This window comes from Taudactylus pleione, unplaced genomic scaffold (genome assembly GCF_031769625.1).
Source record: "Taudactylus pleione unplaced genomic scaffold, aTauple2 ptg000129l, whole genome shotgun sequence".
Classification (NCBI taxonomy): Eukaryota; Metazoa; Chordata; class Amphibia; order Anura; family Myobatrachidae; genus Taudactylus; species Taudactylus pleione.
Window position 1 is genome coordinate 5,249,209 of NW_028284531.1, and position 19,863 is coordinate 5,269,071.

At 40.4% G+C, this 19,863-nt stretch overlaps 1 protein-coding gene across 2 annotated transcripts in view; it reads right to left on the minus strand.

Annotated features, from left to right (window-relative positions):
• The window catches only part of FBN1 (fibrillin 1), a 291,935-nt gene that overhangs the window by 27,186 nt on the left and 244,886 nt on the right, over positions 1-19,863 (minus strand). For both annotated transcript variants that reach the window (XM_088472976.1, XM_088472975.1), the window contains exons 35-50: positions 19,308-19,430; positions 18,524-18,646; positions 17,946-18,110; positions 16,990-17,058; positions 14,054-14,179; positions 13,398-13,520; positions 12,257-12,415; positions 12,013-12,084; positions 11,801-11,926; positions 9,972-10,094; positions 5,375-5,500; positions 3,848-3,964; positions 2,469-2,597; positions 921-1,040; positions 705-830; positions 264-413 (exon numbers count right to left, since the gene is read on the minus strand). In XM_088472976.1, coding sequence (XP_088329102.1) covers positions 264-413; positions 705-830; positions 921-1,040; positions 2,469-2,597; positions 3,848-3,964; positions 5,375-5,500; positions 9,972-10,094; positions 11,801-11,926; positions 12,013-12,084; positions 12,257-12,415; positions 13,398-13,520; positions 14,054-14,179; positions 16,990-17,058; positions 17,946-18,110; positions 18,524-18,646; positions 19,308-19,430 — 1,977 coding nt within the window. The remainder of the gene's footprint in view (positions 1-263; positions 414-704; positions 831-920; positions 1,041-2,468; positions 2,598-3,847; positions 3,965-5,374; positions 5,501-9,971; positions 10,095-11,800; positions 11,927-12,012; positions 12,085-12,256; positions 12,416-13,397; positions 13,521-14,053; positions 14,180-16,989; positions 17,059-17,945; positions 18,111-18,523; positions 18,647-19,307; positions 19,431-19,863) is intronic.

Sequence of the window (19,863 nt, forward strand, 5' to 3'; positions counted from 1 at the left end):
CGCCAGCTTTTGGTGGGTGGAAAACTGTTTTGTTGTACTGAGTAATTGTTTCCCTGTGGGATTGTCTGGGAATTTATTCTATTTTGCCTGATTGTTCTATGATATAACTGTGCTTTCTGCCATTGTAAAATGCTAATTTAATTTCAAAACCTTAAAAATAAGAGAGTTAAAGAAAAAATACAGTTCTGTATTTAAATGGGAACTGTAAGTATCACTGTAGGCTGCCTTTATATGTGCCAGTCTAGTATTTGTTTAGATCATACCATCTCCTTCCACTGGGCATAATTCACACGGTGATCCCCATCCAGCCTCCTTCATTGCACAGCAACATTCCTGCTTTGAGTGATTTTGGGTCTTTGGGGAAATACACTTCCCATCTTCAAATTTAGAATAGCAGTATCCAACTCTTAAATCTGTTAAGGTGAAATAAAATAATGCATGAAATCCCTTACTACAGGTAGTACCCTGATACTGTTCCTAACGTCTTGGATCAAGGACGTGGGGCGTAAAAATATGCTCATTCTATTAGATAGTATCTAACTACAAATATAGTGTTCGAGGTTTGGGTGCAGTGACACTGCCAACATGCCACTGTTATGGTTTGGGGTCATCTTGTTAATGCAGAAGTTAATAGTGTGAGGTTTGGCTATTGTAAATATGACAGCACTGAGAGACTTATAATAGGAAAGCAGTGAGCACTATACCTTGGCATCGCCGTCCAGTTGATGATAGCACAAAACCCTCTGGACACAGACAGGAGAAGCTGCCAGGGGTATTGCTACAAGTCCCTAGTGCACAGATCTCTGGCTCCTCAACACATTCGTCAATGTCTGTAGAGACAAAGTCATTTGAAGGTCAGAGGTCAGATTTCCTTTTAAGCTTAGCTTTAAATATACAGATTGCAATCTTTTTCATTGTACCTTCACATTTGTCATCTTTCAGAACGTATCCAGGAGGACAGATGCAGCGGTATGAGCCATCCAGATTTTGACACGTTCCAGGAGCACACTTTCCAGGATCAAGGGCGCACTCATTGATATCTAAGAATATGATTACATAATACCGACTTTATATCTCAGAGTTAGGAAACAACAAAGGCTGTTATACACAGCTGAGCAATAAGTCATAAAAGTTGTTCATTTTGATGAGGTCATGTTAGATTCTCTACCACCCACCCACCCACCCATTGGTGTCAAACCCAGGTAACAATTCTAATTTGACTACCACCTGCTGGAGTAAGCACACAACGTAATTTATTGAGACGATTACAAATCCTTGTGTATTTGTTCTAGGTTCACATAAAACGGGGAAGCTTTAAGAAGAAAATCAATTTTAAAAATGACAACATATATAACAGAGAAACCATTGTCAGTGCCTCATTTCCGCATATATTTTAATCTTACATTTACAGACAGGATTGTTAGGGGAGGAATGACTAGGTAAAAGGAAAGCGGGGGGGGCGGGGAGAAAAAGGGGGCGTGGGAATGGAATGAATACGAGAATACTGAACACATCCTGCATAATGCACAGTAGTTTAACGTTCATTAATGAGTTAGGCCATTCATAATAAAAGAGCCAAAGAACGATTTTATGGTGCCTATATCGCCAATGTAGATACTCTAAGAACAAATTTGAAACGATCCCTATGTAACCCAAACTTCTTTTTTAAAACAGGTTTCAGTTTAAAAGTGTTTTCTTTATATGTAGAATGTAACCTAATTCAATGTTGGTTTTGTTATAATTTAGAGTTACTATACCGCTATGTGCGATCTACTAAGATAATTCCTCTCTAACCTATTGTTTTAATGTATGTCACTGTATTGCAATAATTGTATGCTTCATTTATTTCCCTTACTGTAGCTATCTAGTGTTCATTCTAGCACCCTGCACCTGTCGCAACCTGTACAGTTCCTCCTTCCTTCCTGGGGTGTCGCTCTCTGCTCTGGTGCTTTTAGCACACTCAGCTAATGCAATAAACTGCTGAGATACAGACCAGGGTGTGCTAGAAGCACCAGAGCAGAGCGCGACACCTCATGCAGGATAGTGGAACTGCACAGATTGTGACAGGTGCAGGGTGCTAGAAGGAACACTAACTATGATGGTAATAATAAATATATATGACACCACTAAAGAAAGCATAACTTGTAAATGTTTAATAAGCATGTAATAATGAATTTAAAATATGTATGAATTATAGTCAGATACTGTAATGTAAGCATTTAGTTATTACGTACAGAGTTTGTCAGGCCTATAATTTCTCACACCTATAACCTCTGGACATGAGCTGCTTTTGCTGCAGCATTAGGGCGCAAGGTATTAACTTCTCGTATATATCACAGCCTGAACAGCTCGACATGGGCTATATAAACAACAGTAGTATAAATAAATGGAATTGTCATTCTCTTACCCAGCTTTTGTTTAGGTAAAAGCAAAATCCATCTAAAGAATTGGCAATTTCTAATATTTACCAAGACACGTTCTCCCGTCTGATGCCATCTCAAAACCCTCATTACAGATGCACTGGAAAGACCCGATGATATTGACGCACTGTCCATTTCTACATAACTGCCCATTCAGTGTGGTACATTCATCCACATCTGTAAACGGAACACAACACGTTTTTAACAGTTCATTAACACAAGTGGAACTTTACAAGTGGGAAAGCCTACAGAAAAAGCAGCAGGATTTCCCAATAGTTTACTTGTATTTATTTTCTTTCTTTCTATATAGCATATATTATATCCCGCAGCAACAACATGGCATATGCAGTAAACTGTACCAATATTTTTATGCCATTAATAAAAACTTTGGCTAAAAATAAAGAAAGAAAGAAAAAAAAGTTTAAAGACCTCAATAATTTAGATATCTATTTTTTTATAATGATTTCTATCAGGAGATTTATATTATCCAAAAACAATAGAAAGGGTCATTTCCTTTTAATTAATTTCTGGATTACCCTCAAAGAGAAAATACTTTACTGACTTGAGTGTAGGCGAAAACAAATATTGGCTAGACTGGAGAAAGAGGGGAGCTTTCCCTGCAGAACGTGGAGATCATTCTACCTCTGTGCAGTCTGTAACCCTTTAGCTGCTGATGGTGAGACAGATTCGCTCTGCTGTGAATTTTGTCTGAGCATGCCTCCAGAGTGTTCCTATTTAGGTGGGAAGTCTCCATTTGCTGTGTGTATCGCAGAAGTTGGAATGTTGCAGGTGTGACCCATTCACCCCACTCTGCACATTACACGCATGCTGTTTGTGGGATTTCAGGGTAGGGGAAAAGGGTTAGTAATGTTCTAGCACTTCAGAAGCACCAGGCATTGTCCCATTGTGACGTGGCCACAAATGCTCATTATGATAAGTTTCTAAGGGGAATATGTATCAAAGCTTAATGTGAGATAAAATTGTGAAATATATATCACCAACCAATCTGCTCCGAACTATCATTTCTTAAACACAGCCTGCAAAATGTAAGTTAGAAGCTGATTGGTTGGTGATATATATCTCACAATTTTATCTCACATCAAGCTTTGATACATATGCCCCTTACAGTTGTTGAGCTTCACACCAAGCTCACTATAGCGGTACATGCTCTTAGATCTTGTTGTTAAACAAATGTCACATCTATATTAGTATTGATTGACGTTTGCCTAAAATACTGTTCAGTAAAGCACAATCTATTTAATAACGTGGCTCTATATTCAACAATAGTGATCACTTTAACATTTGTGTTCATCATTTATAAAAACTGCTGGCACTTTGAAAACGGGATTTCCTTCACAATGGTTTCATCCTTCCTAAGCGCTGTATCACAATCAGCTGCCTGGATTACACTTTGATTAGCAACTTACCGATGCAGTCATTGTTGGGAGACAGAATGAACCCATCGTGACAGCGGCAGTTATAGGAGCCGATTGTGTTCCTACATGTCCCATTCCCACAAGGATCTCTTTCACACTCATTAATATCTGCACAAAGAAAGAAATAAGAAACAAATATTTTTTAATGATAATAAATTTGTAATTTATTGTGGTGTTTCCTTCTATAATTCGTATACAAAGGAATCAACCTCGGAGGTCACTATACAGTATTATTTATGATTATAAATGAAGTATGGTCACCTACACAGAGTGTAGGCAGCCAGTTTAAAGGTTGAACCAAGACTCATGAGAATGAGTTCTATCTATGTACTAAGAATTAGTGACAACACTGAAGGATGGTGTAGCATTAGTATAACAGTCTTCACTCATTATAAAATGGAAGTAAACCCAAAAGGTAGAAGCACTTATTTTAAAAAACCATGAGGCATCTTACTGATGTACAGTACATGAAGGTGATAGATGGTCATTATATGCATACATGGATCAGTTCTAGTATCTCTGATCTTACGAACAGGATCTCTTTGAAAGTAACATGTGCTTCATGTGCTAAGAGTAAAGATGATGTCCTGCTCTGTCTAATTTATAAACAAGTTGCTGTCAGATTAAGTCACTGACTAAGCACATGGAACGCTCTCAGAAATATGACAGCGTCAATGAACTCCTCAAAGGTGTTCTGACAGTTAAGCTTGGTACACACTGAGACAGCTAACAAATGGCTAAAATTGTAACATATCATGCAGTGTATATATACGAAATGCGCACTCCTGCGGTCAAATGCAATGTCATCATGTTTGAAGTACTATACATCAAACCTGACGATATCGCTTGCGACTCCATGCATATTAATGAAGGACTGAACGTTCAGTTGTTCATTACATCATTCTAATGTGTACCCAGGATTCGATGTGTCGGTTCGTCGGGCCAACATATCGGCTGGGTACACATCACTCAGTGTGTACCCAGCTTAAGACAGTATTGTTCACCTTCCTCTACAAGATATTAAATACTTTTTTCCTGGTTTAGGTTCACTTTAATATAGTAAAAAAATAAAGTGTGCACATAAACAGAATATTTTTGTTTGTAATTGATGGCTTCAGGAAAAGTAACTCTACATTTGTAGAATGAGCATGGTGATGAAAGACTGTTGCGCTCTGGAGTGTATGGGGCAGCACTGTGGCACAGTGGTTAGTGTTGCAGCCTCACAGTACTGTGGTCATTGGTTTGATACCTGATCAGGGCCCTATCTGTGTGGAGTTTGTTTGTACTCACTGTGTTTGTGTTTCCTCTGGTCACCCCAGTTTCCTTTAACACTCCAAAAATATACGGGTAGGTTAATCACTAGTGGAGAGGTGAATGCAGAGGAGAATAAAATGACCATTTTATAAGTTCAGAGGAGTGTGATGGAGGAAGTGTTGGCCGTCTACTGGGAATTCTAGTCTCTGTAACGAGACACTTTAGGAATGAAATTATACCAAACATTTCAAGCATTCTACCCACCCAGGCACATGGTCTGATCATCATTGGTTTTAAATCCATTGTGGCAAACGCAGAAATATCCTCCAACCTTGTCATTGCATACCCCATGGCTGCAAATGTTTGGAATTTCCTGACACTCGTTGCGATCTTTAAATAAAGATAAAAGGAAACAGACAATGAAACAGCTCTGTATGATTAACAACATGTAGCCATGTGCATAACAGAAAATAACATTTCTATGCCACCTACTACCAAACACAAACAGTCAGAGAAATCAGGACCATAAGGATTGGATTTGTTAGTGGATGACGTTTCCTGCTTTTAAACAAAATTTGTTTCCACAATTAAAGTGTTTACAAACCCACAGCTCTTCAGTAATGAGACCAGAAGTACCGATCACCAGGGTATATATGTACTGTAGTTAATTTATGTTTTGATTAAGCAATAAAGAAACCATTATCCTCCCCAGAAGAAAGCCTGGGTCAATCTGCTTCTTTTACGCATTTCCCTATTATTCAGAGAGAAAATGGACAGGGATAGCACAAACCTCTGAAAAGGTCTTTGCAATATTAGGAGCACACAACTGTTCTTGTTAAGCTGCAAACAATGTGTGGTGCAATTTAATTGCAATTTTCAGTTCAAAGTCGACTGTACTGTGCATTAGGGTAAGTACTTGTGGCTGTAGATGGCCATCAGAATAGTGATCTGATCACTAAGTACTTGTAGCTGTAGATGGCCATCAGAAGAGTGATTTACTTATCACTAAGTGCTTGTAGCTGTAAATGGCCATCAGAATAGTGATCTACTTATCACTAAGTACTGTACTTGTGGCTGTGGATGGCCACCATCAGACTAGTGATCTACTGATCACTAAGTACTTGTGGCTGTGGATGACCATCTACTGATCACTAAGTACTTGTGGGTGTGGATGGCCATCAGACTAGTGATCTACTGATCACTAAGTACTTGTGGCTGTGGATGACCATCTACTGATCACTAAGTACTTGTGGGTGTGGATGGCCATCAGAATAGTGATCTACTGATCACTAAGTACTTGTGGGTGTGGATGGCCATCAGAATAGTGATCTACTGATCACTAAGTACTTGTGACTGTGGATGGCCATCAGAGCAGTGATCTACTGATCACTAAGTACTTGTGACTGTGGATGGCCATCAGAGCAGTGATCTACTGATCACTTTGAAGACCAGGCTACTTGGGGGTACTGACAGACTTCCAACTGGGTAGAAATTAACAGGCTAAATTTGTGCCACATCACTCACTAGACCAGACAGTTGTTAGAATTGTGGTCTATTGATCACTATGAAGTTCTTAATGTCAATTCTCATAGGACTATAAACATTAATCAGACTCTTGAAGCATATCAGTCAGTAATCTCTCTGTGGACCTCACAGTAACCAACAGATTGCTATAATGAGGAATGCAGCTCAGGGTAATGTACAGCATTTGGCTCTATAAGTGACAGTGAGTATATGCTCTAACAATTCCTTTACAGCGAACCTGTCGCCTACAAAAAGGAGGCAGTCATTTTACTGGCGAACCAATATTCCCATAACTGGAACATGTCTCTGTGGGGGTCACTTGTTTCGGCATTTCGACTGTCGGCTTCCTAACTATATCCCGTTTCGAGAGCATTTGTAGATTTCAATCTCAGAAATACTGGTGACATGTACCATAAGAATTTTACTATACAGAACTTAAAGTAGTAAGTACATTTGTAGCATGTACATTGAATCTTTGTAATCAGCAGTTTGCTTGTAGCTTTGGATCTGTTCTCTTGGGTACGCTGTGGTTTAACAGCTTTACACATTCCAAGCCGCTAAGCTATCCTGTACTGTTCTAGTAACTGGGAAACATAAATGTCCTTAAGGTGACCCTGGCTGGCTTAGACACACATTAGTTAAGCTATTAATTTATTTTATATAAGTAAATCAAAGCTACAGCCAGTCTGCTGCATCAAAATGACTAAATAGAAGTACTTGTCAACTCCATTTGCTCCAAATACTAAGAGGAGTGAATTTGGTTCACAATGCTCCTCCAGTTTTATTTTGTTAGTGGTTTGTACCTTATAATGGATTTCCATCCAGGCCTGGCAATACTGCAAAATTGTACAACAATAACAAAGTCGTCCATTCAGAGTCAGGTTCTATATGTGATTGTTAATAGGGACCCGCTATCTTACAAATCAGAAAGTCACCCCTACTTGCACCCAACTTCATGAAATTGCACATAATTGGGATGTTCTGTATCAGGTGCTTCCTGCAACGAGTGCAAACTCCATGAGAGCTAGTCAGGTTGGTTCCCTGAACACTTATCACATAAGTATGAGGAGAATGACAGGAAGGTGTAGGACTTGCCAACACGATCACTGATATTGTTCTTCACATCTGATATCTCATGAGCTTTCCTGTTACACTGGGCGAGTTACAATGGCAGTTGTGAGTGAAATTGTAAACATCTTTATGCAACCACCTCATAGTATTTCTAACAAAGTGTATATCAACACCCTACTGACAAAGGGTTTTCATGATAGCAAAGGAGAAAGTCCAGGAAAACAGACTTCCTCTTAAGAAAAGAGAGGACTGGAAATATAAAGTCATTGCTTTGCAGACTTGGAGCAGAAAGTGAAATAGAGTACATCCTTCATGCAACATATTAGATTTTTTCCTTTAAAGCTGATAGCAAATCTTCTTATTGTGGGTTTGGAGAATAGTTTTGTTAATGTTCTTAGTTTTTGAATCTAGTTAAACCTGAGTCATTTGCTCAGAGACCTGGGAAAAGAGCCCAAACTCTCACTGGGGATCTTCTGGCCAGGTAAGAGAACTTACTGCCAGGGACTTCCATCTTTTGGGTTTTATGCTCTGATCGCACAGTGGTGTAAAGGAGCAGATTCCCCAAAGCAATAATAAATCAAGAACTGATGACACCACATTTCAAATTGCAGAAACTTCCAGAGCCAGGCCCGCTACTTAATCAGAAACATATAATCTGAAAAAGGCAAGGCCCAGCATGTGTGTTCTCATTGTACTTGATTACAGAGAAGGCTAGATGGAGGCTGTGCATAGTCCTACAGATCACAGGCATATAAACTTATTTATCAGGAAAATTCAGATGCTACCAGTAATGGGACAGGTGGGGATGGCTCTGAGCACAGCCATTTAGACAGGGGGGTATGGCTTTGAGCATAGCTATTTAGACAGGTGTGGCTTTGAGCACAGCTATTTAGACAGTTGGGGATGGCTGTGAGCAGTGTTATTTAGACAGGTGGGGATGGCTGTGAGCAGTGTTATTTAGACAGGTGGGGATGGCTGTGAGCAGTTATTTAGACAGGTGAGGATGGCTTTGAGCACAGCTATTTAGACAGGTAAATACCCAATTTACAGAAAGAAAGTCATTTCCCTTGACACCAAAGGAATCAAATTGAAACAGATCCATCCAGCAGAAGGAGCTGCTATGTATCTACTCAATAACCTCAATAGAACTTTGTTGGTTCACCTCCTGACACTCTATTCCCTGCAGCTGTATCACTCAACTGACACACTTGGTGCATCACCATCATTTAGAACCATTCAACTCTTGTATCACGTTTCTGTCTTGCCCCAAATGTATTTTTGCAGGAATTGAATATACTGCAGTCTTATGAATGTAGTGTACAAAAAATAAGCTGTAAAGCAAGGGAGCCCCCACCACCCCTATCCAACTGTATACGCTGAATGCCCACAAATTTTAAATTTGCTTCCACTGCAGAGCAACATAGTTGTGCTAAGGTGCAAAATGGCAGCTTTCAGCTGGATTTATATCTATCTCTAAATAAGGACCAATGTACATACATGAAAGTGTTTGTAGAATCTGTCTGTCACTGGGAGGCTTATGGCCTTGAAAAAGCCCCCATTACCCAAGTAAGCCATTGTGTTTTAGTAAATGGTGTTGATTGTGATGCTGAATAAAATAATGTGCTAGTTGTAGTGTATTTAAATATTTAGTTATTGTACTATATGTATAGACACCTGCACATTGCTTTTTACTCTTTTCAAACTCTGAGAACAGTAGTTTAATAATGTAATGGCCAATGGTTAGCATAACATATGTGCAGTTGGAACACTACTATGTGGTTTGGGTATCGACAAAATTGTAGAGATGAGCGGTTTTGGCTCGGATCTTCCGGCCAAGTTCTGATCTCATAACGAGGCAAAACACTATCTTTCCGGAAATCTCGTCTCTCACTCAAGAGCCGAGATTTCCGAAAAGATGTGTTTTATCCTGTTCTGAGATCCGAACTGGTCGGGAAGATCCAAACCAAAACTGAACCGCTCATCTCTACAAAACTGCAGATATTACTTAACTTACCTTGCTCTGTTGTCATTATTTATTATGAGTAGTAAGAAATCAATGGCAATAAGTAAAATGTATAAGTCTGTCATGCAGAAAAAAACACAAGTAAAATAAACCACAGTAGAATACAAAAAGAAATATCTCAATTCATAGCAAATTTCTCAGCTTACACTTGGTTAAATAATACTACCCATGGGGATGCTGTGAACTGAGCTAAAGACAAGTCTGGCCAGTACAGTGTAAGCTGTGTGTTACATAATGTCTCACCAATGCATTGTCCAGTGGATGTGAACTTGTAGCCAGGTTTGCAGTCACAGCGGTAGCTCCCTGCTGTATTAATACAGTCTGCGTTCTTATGACATACTAATCCATTCTGGCATTCATCAATGTCTGCCAACAAAGCAAAAAAAATATCGGATATATGAATTTTATCCTGCCCCCAAGAAAAATATCCCACAACCCATGACACAGATATATTGATACAGCAATTGTATCAGCATAGTTATAGAATCATGCCTCCTATGTACAGATAGTTAGGAAAAAGAACTGCTAAACTGCAATAATCCGAATTCATAGTCAGGCACCCGGCCAGGATAAAAGACCTTGACCCATAGTTGCTGCTGTGGAGTGAAGTTCTAATATGTTCTGTATTTGACTGCATGAAACGCTTCTGTGGGATAAATATCCTGTTTATCTACCTTTGGAGTCCTGTTTGCTTTTATAGTTACAGCATTTTCCCCCTACCTTCCAATGTGAGTGCCTCTCTGTCTGTACAGAAACATTATGAATGGCTCTATTAACCCCTGTAAGCCTCTGCTGTGTTTACATATTGGCAAATGTGCTACCAGTTTATTTACAGCATGGGACCTTTCAGTTTTACATTCAGATTTTATAGCTAAATGGTTGTTGATGTACTGGAACTAGGTAAGACGCTGGAAGGCTTTGCTGAAAAACACTGTGCTGACTATGGACTGTACCTTCCAGTACCCGTCATGTTCTGCACTGACAAACTCGCCTGGACAGTATGCACTCTTTATCCGCCCACTGAATCATGGAAGCTGCTATCAATATAATATTTTGGCCAATACTTATCAAGACTTAGAAAAATAATTCTAGGTTCAAATGCTGAACTGTATCTTTTCAGCATAGTGTTATATGCACCACTAGTATGTTTGTAAAGATTAAGGGGCCTATTCATGATGTTAATTATAGGGGGTCCGAATGGACCCCGATAATTAACATTCTAATTCGCCGCGGCCACCGGAGCAATTCAGCATTGCTCTGGCGCGGTGGCAGCTGATGTGAAATCAGCTGCCCCTGCGAGCGGCTACACTGCTCCTTTGCAGAGCAGTGAATCTTTTCACTGCTCCGACGGCAGTGCGCTTGCGCGACCTACAGGTCACGCATGCGCACACGATCCCCGAAGTCCGGCGGAAGGAGCCGGACAGGGGCGGAGGGATCCGAAAGGATCCCTTCTCGCAACCCGGACCTCCTTCCCATAGGTAAGAGCGGGTTGCGAACCCCAAGCGGGGGTATTTGCCATCTGAAGATGGCGAATGCCCCCGCAGTCAAGCTCCGAAAATATAAGATTTTCGGAGCTTGATGAATTCTGCCCTCATACTAGTGTATGGGGACAGTGGGCCATTCAGCAAAAAGAAGGTAAGTAGGAGATATCTGTGATATCTCCTGCTTTACCTTCTTAATGAATGGCCCGAATACTTAATTGTCACAATTGCAGGTGAAAATGTGCTTTTTCACCTGCTTTTGTGACAATTAAGTGATGATGAATAGACCCCTAATTCTTCCAGTCAAATACATAATATAAAGTATGCCATTTTTATTTTAACAATGTATTTTCTAAGCTGCTTGTAACAGAGACCTTAGAATGACAACTTGTTTAATAACATATTCCTTGCAAAGCTGCCTCTTTAGAGAAGAAAGAAGATATATTTATGATGTTTGAGATTGGTGCAAAAGCTGTGTCTTCAAAATTTATTCACATGTCAAGGATCTGGCAGTGTTTCTTGTCAGCCATTTTTGAAGAGACTTCTTGCTGTTCTGTTTGAAAAAAAATAAAAAAATTTATGCCTCATTACCTTCACAGAGCAATAACTTGTCATTGTAGACAAATCCCATTGGGCATTCACATCGGAAGCTCCCCACCATGTTTATACAAATGCCATTTTCACAAACCCCGGGGATTTCTCTGCATTCATCAATATCTGAGGAGAAATGAAGACAGTGTTATTTTACCTCCAGTAATGTGATCTAAACATTACACAATATACCCAGCAAATATTAAACCTACCAACTGGCAGTCCTGTGTAAATGTCAATGACAAAGCCGGGTCGAACACTTCCACACAGGGCAGAGAAGTCATCTGCAAAGAAAATCGTGATTAAAACAATAAATAAATACATCTAAATTACAGAAATGACATGAAAATTCTGGGTCCACTGTATTTAACACCCCTGATAATAATAATAGTGCCTACATACTTGTTTGAGCTATATATAATATTAAAAATGTAACAAAAAGTTGCTTGCACTCACCAGTAGTCGGTAAGGGACATTCCTCGCAGGGCCTATTCCATGCACGTCCAATATTGTATGAGCAGCAGCACATTTTTTTCGTCATGTTGTAAAGCAATTCTCCATCACAAGTTTGATTGTCTGTATAATAGTTCCTGAAGCACAGGCTCCTTCTCATGTCTACATATAAAGTATAGATAAATCACTTCATGTTTCCCAGTTAAATAATCCAATGCCCACTTTGTCATTCAAGTGACCATTAATTTGTCTACAGTTATAACAAGTAAAAAGACCTGTCAAAAGAATAAAACATTTTCACAAATGAAACAATATAAAACTGAACTGCACTTAAAAAGGCAATAGAACATTGTATAGTGCATAATGAAATTGTTCCTTTTGCCAATTGTATTGCAGTGAATGTGTGAATGCTGAATACTGGATGGGAAATGTAACCCTAATAAAGCCTGTCTGTATTTATCCTCATAGTGTGACACATTGTTTGCATGCATGTTCATAACCGTTTATAAATCTGGTAAACTGTGATCTGTTATTTCAGCAAATCTGTGAAAGCTAATGTAAATGAAGTCTTCTGTAGCTGAACTACAGTCAGAAGGCGATGGGGTGAACAAAATAGTTGTACTTAACGGGCTATATTTCATTCTGTGGACCTGATTCAGCTTAGGACAGAATTGCAAAGCTGCTTGAGTACATGCCTCCTGCATGCATTACTTATCTGAGCTGCATTGTACAACGCAGTATCGGATAATCTGCAGGAACATAGGAGAGCTAAGTGACCCATGGGGTCACGTAAGCTGGCCACCGCAGATGAGAGAAAGAGGCCAGGAAATCTCCATCAGCCGATGGAGATCCTGGCTCCTTCCCTCCCCCACAACGGTGGCGACATGCCTCAGTTTCAGGAAACGGAGGCTGTCGCCGCCCCCTCCCCACCCTCCAACAGCAGCAGACTGTAAATCAATGACAGTCTGCTGCCAGTCTGTGTACGGGATCACAGACCTGTTCTGCACATGTGCAGAACGGGTCAGGCGCCTGCGCAGATTCCCAACCAACGGGAATCTGTGTTCAGCAGTGCAGTAGTATGTATTGCTCAATCAGGCCCTATGTCTATTCTTTCTAATAGATAATTCTATTTACTGCAGCTTACCCATACAATTGTTTCCTCCGTTTACTTGCATGTAGTCAGGCGGGCATATACATGTGTAATTTCCCACAGTATTGTAACAGGTTCCAGGTCCACATATTCCAGGCTGCTTACATTCATCGATATCTTAAATAAAAATGATATGTACATATGTATAAGACATATTACATAACCAGTAGAACTGTCTTGAAGGGAGGTAGTTAATATGCCGACATTCACAGTGTGGGGAATGACATTGTCTGCAGTGTAATGTGAAGCACTGTACTAAGGTTAGTTAAAGCATTGTAATCGGTTTGGTATTATAACTTTAAACATTTACCATCTTTTATGAAGTTATAGTGCCGAGCCGACCCAGTTACAATGCTTTAACTAAATCAAGGTGAAGAAGCATTATTCTACGGAATTAGGAACAAACACAAGAGTAAGTAGCAATAACATTGCAAAGTACCAAACCTTCCAAGGAGACAAACCCAAGACCCAAAGATGATCCCCAATGTAAGAAGATGGGCCTGAAGTTTGTTATGGCAGATCTAGCAGTAAGCGGGACATTAGAATTAGTTGAGGAATAATTCACAAACTTGAAAATTAATTGCTTGAGCATTTTCCAGAAATATCCTTGGACAGTGAACCAAGCACAACACAAAGCCTATACTACATACCATCACAAACACGAGTGTCTTCATTAAGGTAAAAGCCAGGTGGACAACGACACTGGAAGCTACCAAAGGTGTTTATGCACTTTCCACCTTGGCATAAACCTGGCAACTCCAAACATTCATCGATATCTAGAAAACAAAGTACAGGGGTTATGGAAACATCTTCAGAATCCATCTGGTTGAAAAGCTATGTACAGTAGTTTCTAAAAAAAAGTTATGTGTTGCTGATCTATACTGTACTGTACTTTATAGCTTTGTGACAAAACATTTTATATTTTTTGCTATGCGCTGGTTAAACAACCTTAACATTTATTTGTTACAGTATCATTTTAGTTTAATGATAGAGTGGGTTTGTTTCTTAAAAATAAATTTTTTTAAATGGTTTTATAAACCAAATTTTATAAAATGATAATACTCAAATATTTTTAAATAATTAGTGCAAATTAATAAATGTCCTTAAGTGTGTTTCCCTAATTCAGACACGGCGAAAAGGTCAGTAGATCGCGACCAACTTAATCACAGCAACTGGGGACGCTGGCCTCTGAAGCGATCAGAGGCTAAAGAAGCCTCTGATCACTTCATAGGCCAGCGTTTCGAGTGATGCAGTGCGTAGGTGACATCATAATGTCACCCGCGATGTGAAGAGCCTGCGCTTCTGCTGGATCCAGTTAGATCCACCAGGCAGCAGCAGCGACGGCGGGACTTGGGAGCCCTGACAGCGTGGAGCGGTGCCAGCATGAAGACAGGTAAGTTTCTTCACAGAGGTGTGGGCAGGCTGTTCTGCACTGAGAGGGGGAGCTAGCACTACTTTAGGGGGCATGACTACAGGGGGCATTGCATACTGGGCACAGCTACAGGGGGCATTGCATAAGGGGCACTACTACTGGTGGCACTGCATAATGGGCACAACTACAGGGGAATTGCATAAGGGGCACAACTACTGGGGGCATTGCATAATGGGCACAACTACAGAGGGCATTGAGTAAGGGGCACAACTACAGGGGAAACTGCATAAGGGGCACAACTACTGGGGGCATTGCATAATGGGCACAACTATAGGGGGCATTGCATAAGGGACACAACTACAGGGGGCATTGCATAACGGTCTCTACTACAGGCAGAACTGTATAATGGGCACAACTACAGGAAGAATTGCATAAGGGACACAATTACTGGGGGCATTGCATAATGGGCACAACTACAGGGGAGCATTGCATAATGGGCACAACTACAGGGGGCATTGCAAAATGGGCACAACTACAGGGGGCACTGCAAAATGGGCACAACTACAGGGGGCATTGCATAATGGTACTACTACTGGGGGCATTACATAAGCTGCTTCAGGGCATCGCATTATATACACATTTTTCCTTTCTTTCACTTTTAGCACTTTCATTGTTTGTTTGATATATATGTATTATTTTCACATCTTTATTTCTCACCTCCCTACATGCAGCAGCTGCTGCTCTTATCTATCCTACTTTTTTACACTTCACCTTTCCTTACTGGAGTGATGCCCTGGGGTGGCTCAGCTGGGCTGGTTTGGGGGTGTCCTGCGCTCTGGATTTCAACCCCAGTAGGTTAGGGACCCACCCTTAGAGGTTACCTGGGCGCGGTGGGTGGGCCCATAACCATGGCCATGATTATGCCAAAACCTCTTATTATTTGCAAAATGCTATTGCAAAATGTATTATACATAATGAGTAATGTTGGAGTTGTGCATCTGTAAATCTTTTTTTGTATGTTTGCAACAATAGTCTCCACAGGTAGCACCTCCCATTACGTATATTTTCAGGGTGTGCAGTCTAGGGCCCCCCTTTCCACATATTCTATTTAGTGTGTTTTTATGCACACTTGAAGGTATGAGACGCCTTCAATCTAGGCTAGCACCCCTTCCCACCTGTCCCTAATTGGTTTTAAGCAGGGATCTGGCATTTTGACTGCACTTTAACAAGAGGCACAATCTAGGTAAGTCCTAAAAATGTTTATACTGCAGTGCAGCTAAGGGTTGATTTTTGGGGCGTGGGTCCCCTGGATTGATTTGGTTGGGCTGCTTCAGGGCATCGCATTATATACACATTTTTCCTTTCTTTCACTTTTAGCACTTTCATTGTTTGTTTGATATATATGTATTATTTTCACATCTTTATTTCTCACCTCCCTACATGCAGCAGCTGCTGCTCTTATCTAACCTACTTTTTTACACTTCACCTTTCCTTATTGGAGTGATGCCCTGGGGTGGCTCAGCTGGGCTGGTTTGGGGGTGTCCTGCGCTCTGGATTTCAACCCCAGTAGGTTAGGGACCAATCCTCAGAGGTTACCTGGGCGCGGTGGGTGGGCCCATAACCATGGCCATGATTATGCCAAAACCTCTTATTATTTGCAAAATGCTATTGCAATATGTATTATACATAATGAGTAATGTTGGAGTTGTGCATCTGTAAATCTTTATTTGTATGTTTGCAACAATAGTCTCCACAGGTAGCACCTCCCGTTACGTATATTTTCAGGGTGTGCAGTCTAGGGCCCCCCTTTCCGCATTACATAAGCGACACTGCTACAGTGGTCCTTGTATAAGCGGCACTACTGTGGACATTGTGTATAAGGGGCAGTACTAATTATTGTAACGTGAATGAGGGACACTACTATGTGGTGTAATGTGAATAAGATTGTGCTGCTGTGTTGCGTAATTTGAATTGGGGATACTATGTGTGATTTCGGCAGGACAGACCCCACAATCCTTGCTGAAAGGTCATGTCTCCTTTTTGCATACCACACCCCCTTTTTCAGGCTCGGTAGATCACAAAAAGTTTTTAGCTTTAAAAGTAGATCACAGAGTCCAAAAGTCTGGCAGCCCCTGCCCTAATTCTACCATTTATTTACTATCATATCTATGGAACTTTTGTTAACTTTTTATGAAAAAGTAGTATATTGTTTACCTTCTAAAATAACAGTGATAGGATTTGGTCTGAAACCTTCTCCTCCAGGACACAAAATCTTGTAATCACCTGTAAAATAAGTCCGTATTACTCATCTTGCACAAACAGTTTTCCTTATGGCATTGTTCTTATACTATAGTAGTATTAAGATGTCGCTATAAAAAGTTTGTTGTGTACACAGGATAGTAACTTTAGTTACAAGTAGTGCATGAAGCTGAAGGATTTCCTTGGTTTGTGAGACGATGTGGCTGACGACCCCACAGGAGTGTTCACAGCACCATGTAGTGCGTACACACTAGACGATTTTTTGAACGATTTGCCCGATTTGACACATCGGAATGACAAATCGTTCATATCGTCAAGTGTGTACGCACTATGTTGTGCAGGGCGTGCTCCCATGGGATCGTCAGCCGCATAGTCAGGTCGGCCCTACATGCAGCCCAACTTGATGATGCGGCTAAAGACCCCATGCAGCGGGATGCGGCTGAGTCAGACATATCGGGCGGTCGTGCACCGGATATCTAGTGTGTACTGGCCACCCGATATGTCGGCCTGTCTGTGGGTGGTACGCCGTCGCATAGCTGGATACTCATATCGTTTAGTGTGTACTCAGCTTTAGCAGATCCCTGTCATTACAGGATAGAACCAGAACCACCTCACAGATAGCATCATTGGACACACGTAACTCAATGTATTTGAAATTAGAAAGCATATAAACATGGACACAACATTTGCAAACAATACATATGTTTGTTATTACTATGGTCAATTATTTACTATCTTTACAGGGTCGAGATATTGGCTGTCATTGGAAAAAGTTTTGTAATAAATACGCAGAGAGCAAAATACAAGGGGGAGTCCAAAACAAGCAGATAATTGTATAGGTAGTTGGAGCATGACAAGGAACATGCCAATCACACATGTACTGTGTATCACTACATTACAAACATACTTACTGGAATTTGCAGGAGGGCAAAGTTCACACGGTGTTCCCCAACCTTTACCAAGTGTGCAACAGCATGAAGCCTTGGACACACTTACACCAATCTCATTACTACAGGACTGGTCTCCATTATCTCCTCGCGACTTTATATCCAGGTAACAGTTGCCAGACCGAGTATCTTTTTAAAAAAGAAAGTGATTTTTATTATAATAATTATCTGATAAAAATGCAAATTCAAGAAAATGACTATTTATTGCCTGTGAGAGCTACATAAAATTATATGGTGTAAAGTTATTAATCTGTCTATTTACAGGTTTAATTTAGTAAGAAAAAACAATCAATCGTTTTAATATATAACTAGGGTGGAGAGAGTTATGTCACAACTGAAGCTGGAGGTCTAAACACCCCAATATCTCTCCAACAGAACGCCACAGAGCTCTGCTGAAGACATATGATTGTACAGATCTATTCTTCTGTGAGTTTCAGGCAATGAAGGTTGTGGATAATTGCTTAATGTGTGTAACAAGTATATGTAATCTGAAGTCTTTACATTTTACATTGTGCGACTACCATATATTCAAAAGATCATACCAACACATCCAACTCGCGTAGGGTTGAGCTGGAAGTCCGGTGGGCATTCACACTGGTAACTGCCAGGGGCATTCTCACATGTTCCACTAATACATGTTGTTGGATCAGCACATTCATCCACATCTAAAAAGAAAAAAAATGGAAGCTGTTGATCACATCTAGTTGGCTAGCTAGATTTTTCACTATTCAACCTAAAACATGTAAAATACTGAACCTAAACTGTGTCTGTGTTTGCTTCTTCCGGATGCTCCAATTTTCTCCCAACTCCAAACATATACTGGGCGACTAACTGGCTTCCATGAAAATTGACCCAAGTGTGTGTGTGTCCGTGTGATAGGAAATATAGATTCTAAGCTGCACTGGGGCAGGGCTGATGTGAATGTTTAAATATTCTCTGCGTAATAAATAGGCGCTATATAAACTGCTACACATATGGTAGCCAAAGTTAGTCATAAACAGTGTTTGCTCAATTTTTGCTTTATTGTAGTTATTTTGCCGGATAGTTATGGAAGTGGATTTCTGCAATCTTTGCTAAATGACCATATTGCCATTTGGTCCACTAGGAAATCTCAGCTGGTTAAACTTCATTCAGTAACCACGCAGAGTTCCAAATGGAGGAAGATTTTTGCTTCACAGAGCTGATCTATTCTGAATGCTGAACTGCAATAAGACAATGTTTTCACATTATAAGGAATCCTTTTGTATAATACTGTAGATCTGACTTTAATACACAGGAATGGAGCAGCATTGTGTCTCAGGAATTCAGATATCACTTTGTTCTTACCTGTGCAGTTACCGCCAGTTCTATCCAATTCATATCCTGAGTCACAGTCACATCTGAAGAGACCAGGGAGATTTTTGCAAGTGCCATAAACACAGATGTTGGGAAGAGCGCATTCATCAATATCTAGAGATAAAACATAATCATTATAGAAATCCCAAATCTACAGAACTTTATATATTAGAACTACTAGGCTATAAGATAAACTTGTCAGTTGTTAAATAAATAAATAAACTGTACTGCCCCAACTTCAGACCACAACTGAAATGTCCAACACTGCTGATTCAGTCCAGAACCATGTGGCAGAGCCGTAACTAGACTTTTTGGTGCCCTGTGCCAGAGACAGCATTGGCGCCCCCACCCCATTTTTTAAATAGGGACATTAGATAGTGCACCTGAAAAAGGGCCATAGCTTCATGGGGAAGGGCCAGGGAAGATATAGGGGCAATCCTGGGGCAGCCAGGATATGCTGGGGATAAAAGAAGAGGAAGCTACAAGTGAGAATGATAATAAACAGGAAAATTGACAGACCCAAACAGTGCCCCCTGCCCTGCGGTGC